General features: G+C 36.4%; 1 protein-coding gene across 1 annotated transcript; it reads right to left on the bottom strand.

Moving 5' to 3' along the window:
* Positions 1 to 2,014: 2,014 nt before the first annotated feature.
* LOC108984108 lies at positions 2,015 to 2,575 on the bottom strand. The gene has a single exon (XM_018955942.1). The coding sequence runs from the start codon at positions 2,573 to 2,575 to the stop codon at positions 2,015 to 2,017; it is 561 nt and encodes a 186-aa protein (XP_018811487.1).
* Positions 2,576 to 6,605: the final 4,030 nt, after the last annotated feature.

Below are 6,605 nucleotides of genomic sequence, written 5' to 3' on the forward strand. Positions count from 1 at the left end.
CATGAGTCATTAATTCATGTTCATAATCTAGGGTTAATCATTATATAGCTAGCTAGCTATATATGCTATATATTGATCTTCAAACTCTCTCCCAACCTGTCACAAACTTACCTAATCAAGTTTCTATTAATCTTTTAGGGGATAAGATCATTTCTCCGCTCTCATTATCGTTATGATCAGTCATCGGATTCACTCAACACTTTGAAAAAATAGTAATTAATTCATCAGTCTAAGTGCGTCAAAGATAATATTTGAGCTTTTTGAACTTGCAACATATTAAATGCTTTAATCTAAGGTATGCAATCTACTTCATATCCCCGGTGGGTCTAGCAGCTGGGAAGTATATATATATATATATAGAGCCTTTATAACAGAAATCAAACGTCGGGCCATTCATTTCAATCACTTTCTGCAATATTGAATATACTTGATCATCAAGTTCCTTGGTCTAAACTTCTTTGTGTGTGTGTTTTTTCAGATCAAGAGCACGCGCAGACTGTGGATGCTGGTAATCTTGAAAGAAGAATATCACGTTGAAATTTCTCGATAGAATATTGAGGCCCCGCCCCTCATGCCGCCATGCCCTGATCGATGAACGTACAAAGCAAATCATTATTGTGAACTGATAATTCAAAAGATAAAGCAAATCATTTTATAAAGATCAGATGTCAATGCTGTGGGAGCCCCAGAAGTCTGGACAAGCTAGCGCAGCTAGCTTGCTGCCTTCCACCCGCGGTCACCATCTCTCAAATCCTACTCAAGTTCAGTACTTATAAATTCCTCTGCGGCAACTGGTTGATGTCACAATCATTGGGATAGAACAGTGGTGGGGCCAGCGATTTTTGACTAGTCATAAATATTGATACAATATATATATAAATCATAAGTTGATAGATATATATAGACTTATATATATATATCCTTCAATTTTTAAAAAATAATATAGTTTTTATAAATTATTTTATAAAAATGTTCTTCGTTTAAAATCGGATTGTATAAAAAATTATAAAAATATTATAAATGTATCATTTTCCTTATTAATCATGTAGATGCTTTAATAAAATAAACCTAATTAATTTTGTAAGGCTGGAAGTAAATTAATTAATCTTATAACAGCCCCTATAAATAATTAATTGATTTCACATCGGAGAGGAAAAACTCAGCCAGGAGGTTAGGTCAATAATTGTATCCGATTAATTAAGGTCTAATCAAAATAAAGTACACTAGCTAGTTGTTTAGCCTAACATTTATCCTATTGGCTACCTAACAGCCTTGGAGAAAAAAAATGTGTGAATCATGTCTGATCACCAGTGTTAGTACGATGAATTGAGAATCACGAGAAACCGATATATGCTGTACAGAAACTATGTCTAACAGTAGCTATTTGGGGAATTTCGGAGATTAAATCAAGAAGACAAAATAAAAGTAGATTTGGAAATGATGTTGCTCGACATTGCTCGGAACTGCTGGTATTAGAGAAATCCATGGATTTACGAGGAAAACAACTCAGTCCATATTGGATGATTACACAGGCAATTTCAACGTAAAAATTCTGCAACTCTGTTAAAACAGAACATCCAAACACAGTTAGTAAATTTTCAAAATGAATGCCTCCACTTACTGATGTAGTTAAGTTGAATATTGATGGAGCTGTTTTTCATGAAGCAGGAATAACATGAGTGGGAGTAGTATTAAGAAATAGTAAGGGTGAAGTGCTTATGGATTGCTCAAAGAGAGAATTGACAGTGATTGCTTCCTATGAGATTGAACTTATTGCAGTGTTGAGGGGCCTCCAGCTTTGCATTCCATTGGGTTTATGAGAGTTACAAATTGAGAAGTTGATGTTTCACTAATGAGAAGTTTTTTTTTTTTGAAAACAAAAAGAAAAACTCTTCTTGTATTACCTCATAATTGGATCATTACAAATCCTATCCTGTAAAACAAAGGGGTAGATGCTCGTAGGCCCCCCTTCCACCCACACAGTTTCATCTATTACATTCAAACCCATTTTTGCTTACGTATGAGCTACTCTATTGTACTTTCTGTTTGTATATTGAATTGACCAATTTGATCTATTTTGTAAAATCAACTTAATATCATCAACTACTTGTCCATGCCACTCCCAGCAGCAGTCCTTCCTATTTACAACATGAATGATACCCACTGCATCACCTTCGAATATGACTTTGTTCCACTGCAGCTCAGCACACAACTTTAAAGCTCTCCATAGGGCTTGTAACTCTACAACAACTAGATTACAGAGACTAGCATCAGAACCACATAGAGACAACCGAACCTCCCCCACTTCATCCCTCACATCAATCCCTATCCCCTTCCTTTTCTTCTCAACAGCTAAACTAGCATCCCAATTCACCTTCACAAAACTACTCCCAGGTCCCTTCCACCTCACTTCTTCTTCCTGCATTTCCCCTCCCCTGATAGCCCCATCCCCCTCTGAATTAGCTTCTGTAAATCCCTTTAAAGTTTCTTGGGCTTGTAGAAATAGCTCAGATGGCCCCTTAAAAATATTTTCAAAGATAAAAGCATTTCTCCGCCACCACATATTCCTCATCATAGTTACCACTAAGTCTAAATCTTGTCTTGGTAATTTTTATGTCAGCTTCAGCCACAGGTCAATAAAATCCTCCTCCATTCCATGCCATTTTTGAACTGGGCTCTGTTTGTTTGCCCACATATCAGCTGCTGCATTACAGCTTCACAATACATGGCAAATTGACTCATTTTCCCTTCCACAGATAGGACATAAAGGGTTTTCAATTACTTTTCGTCTATGCAGGTTCAGTTTTGTAGGCAGGCTGTTCACAACAGCTTTCCATATGAACATTTTCACTACTTCAGGAGTATTGAGCTTCCAAATTCTGTTCCAAACCCCTTTCCCCACTTTTGATTCTGAGGAGCACCCTTTCTCTCTACCTCTTTTGGTTCTCTCTAGATGGTATCCACTATTTACACTATATAACCCATCCTTTGTAAAAGCCCATATTCTTTTGTCTGGTGCATTAGCTTGACTGACAGGTATACCACATATGATATCAGCTTCCTCTTGTAAAAAAGTGTCATATACAAGTCTGAAGTTCCACCTTCCATTCAATAAGAGCTTCTTTACTTTTGCCTCTTGACCCAAAATATTTCGAGGAGATTGAATAGAGAACAAAATAGGTCTAGGTACCACTTATCCTCCCAAATGTTCACCTGCTCACCATTTCCCACCCTCCAAACCAACCCCTCCTTTAGTAACCCCAAGGAACCCCACATACTCCTAAAAATCTTTGAAGGCCCATATCCTAGTTTAGCATTCAACAGGTCGATATGCTTGAAATACTTGTCCTTTAGCACTCTAGCAGCAACTGAGAATGGCATGTTCAACACTCTCCAGCATTGTTTTGCAAGTAGGGCAGTATTAAAACTTTGTAGTTCTCTAAACCCCATCCCTCCCTCTGATTTTGCACTAATGAGAAGTTGATGTTTCATATATATTAAAAAAAAATATGTGTCTACCAGAACGTGGAAGTGCTAATTAAAGAGTCTCTTAAAGTATTTCATTTAACCTAGCATGTGCGTCCTTATCACTACAAGTAATCTAATTTTTAGGAAGAAATTTTTTAGGGACGAATTAAATTTCATCCCTAAAAGTAGTTATTTGAAATTAAAATGTCATATATGCCATCCTAGAAAACTAATATAATTAATTGAAAAATTAATTAACGGTTTTTTATAGTAAATAACAATTTGCAAATAAAAAAAAGTTCTCCTTCTAGGGGAACTCATTTTTTATATGGTCAAATCATGGTAAGAAAAATAAGAAAACTGATTTTTGATAACAAACTAGCTAGATATATATAAAAAGAAAAAAAAGATATAGAAATTAATGTGACAATGTTTGATACAAAATGAAACTACTATGTAAGATTATTCAGGTCCTCCTGCATCACAATAATTCGTACCTCAGTTTCTCACAGTCGAACCATGATGGGCACAGCGATCCTCTCCAAATTCTAGATAAAAAATGCATGCTGCTCCTCGAGCAGGGATCACGTCTCCCTAGTAGTAGTCCCTGCAGCCTTTGTATCATCACCGACATTTGTAGGAGCTGGATCATGCTCTGTGCCACCATGTGCTATTACAACATTAATACGAGTCTTCTGCAAGTGACCCTTTCTCTTACTGAAAGTGATCTTGTTAAGGGGACTGATTTGTGGTTGTCTCTACTCTGTCAATAGCGCATCAACCCCCGAATTAAGTAGGAGGTTGGAGATTATCAATGCATACGGCAGACTACCTCCAATCAAATACCATGACTCAAATCAGATGCGGATGAGGAAGTACAATCCTCGTGCTATCTGTAACATAAATTGAGTTTGTTCGATGCCAAAATCTATGTTGTGTTTTCTCGGATCGATATTGTGTAAGACAATCAAATTCAGCATTCGAATAAAGGCTCAATAATCAACCTATTTGTTGACCTTGCTGCCATCATATGGAGGAGCCAAATTGGCATGCATCAATCGACAAATCTCATCATGTGCTTAACCATTGTCTGTTAGAGTCTCATCCTCAATGGCATGCCATCGTCTATCCCTACAGCAGGGTGCTGTGCAAGTATGCACCCACCCCATGGGGGACCCCTTGAAACTCCACAATATTGTTTGCTAAGATAGTAATACGGACTCCTGGAATATCAAACGTAATGGAGTCCTCTCCAGCCACCATCTCTATTATAGCTTGATAAAATCCACTAACCATATCAAGATAGGCGTGCTCATAGATCGAGCCCCATCCTCTATTGCTGATTATGGAAGAGGCTCCTTCCCTCCTAGACAAAATCGCGAAAGTCTTCTATAATGATATCTCACTCAACCAATATCAGCCTTTCTGGCTCACTAGCTTAATCGCTAGGTTGCGCCTCCCTTCCACACTTTCTTCTAACATATGCCGTTAATTCATGGTTCATTCAACAAAGAAACAAAGAATATAAATAAAATTTGAAGTTGTAATTAAGTTATGTTGAGTAGTGTTCGAATATAAAATATTCCATTTGAACTAACATTTAACCTGCTCGAACGTTAAGTGAAACCGTTCAAACCAGTACGAAGCTCTGCTCGAACAGTTATAGTTAATTTGAATAGATAAATATATAGTTCGAACAGCATCATCATATGGCCATGAACCGTGTGTATGAGATACCATTTGAACAATTGTTTATTCGTTCAAACTGAGTCAAATTGATTTGAACGAATATTTGACTCAGTTCTTTACATTCAAACGTGTGGTGCAATGTAAAAACCAATGATTCATCAAGAATTATTGGTTTTAAGGATACAAATCAACATAGCGTGAAGCCTAGACCTCACTCCATCATTTCTACGGCCAAACACAGTGTTTGGCAGTCGAAATATACAAAAAGGGATCTAATTGAATTCGAGATCCAAACTCCATTTTCAACACACAATAGCCCTACTTTCAAGCCAAAAGAGACAAGAATGGTGGGCCATACCTCTTAGACAACAACCAAAGGTCAGCATACGACGAAGAGTGGTGGCTTCAAATGGTGCTTGTGTGAATGAACTGTTCGGAGAAAAATGGGATTATATACTGTCTCGAAACAGCCCTATTCGAACTAGCCTTTTGTCTGTTCAAACGATTTACTATAATAATTTTAAATGTTTGAACAAAAATGGACCATTTGAACATTTGATTCATGAAGCTTCCAGAATCCAATACGTACTTGTGTCATCTGTTAAGAACCCATGTACGCTCGAACAGGCGTATAAGTTGTTCGAACATTTAACTAATTACCTTCAAACGGTCTATAGTGGGATTTTAACTAATCGAACAGGTGTATATTATGTTTGAACATTTTTTGCACTGAACAAAATTATTTTTAAACATGAACATTAATTTTAACTTATTAATATAAACTTATATTTGATATGTTAGATATGTGTAATGTACTTATAATATCATATAAGTATAGTTATATTAGACTCTAATTATGTATAGTATAGCTATATCGAATCCTTGCCCTCGAATGTGATGAATATCCAGTGTGTCATGAGTCAAGATGAACATACGATAAATGCAATATACCTCAGAAAGTATTAAGACATTTTCCATTTATTCCAAAACTGCAAACATTGTTTATGTCCTCCTCGACTGCGAAATATATGTCTTGGCATGACACAAAAAGTCAGAAATGAGAACTTTCTTTCACATCTGCAGATTCTTTACAATGGAAAAAAAATTTGATACCGACTACCCATGATTTGCCGAAAAACCTCAAAATATACATCATGGGTTAGCAACAGATGATTTTAATCTATTTGGCAACATGAGTACTTCTCATAGTACTTGGTTAGTCATACTAATGCCCTATAATCTGCTATCTTTGAAGTGCATGATGGATTCATACTTTATGATGACTATATTTATACTAGAGCCAAGACCACCAGGGATTGAAATAGACATATATCTTCAGCCACTTATTACAGAGTTGTGGTAAGCAATGCAGTACTTACTTGGAGGTTTAATTTTTATTTCTTCCATCTTTCTATTTTGTTCGCAAGGAAATTACATTTTTCTATAGG

The sequence above is a fragment of the Juglans regia genome, chromosome 6, assembly GCF_001411555.2.
Source record: "Juglans regia cultivar Chandler chromosome 6, Walnut 2.0, whole genome shotgun sequence".
Classification (NCBI taxonomy): Eukaryota; Viridiplantae; Streptophyta; class Magnoliopsida; order Fagales; family Juglandaceae; genus Juglans; species Juglans regia.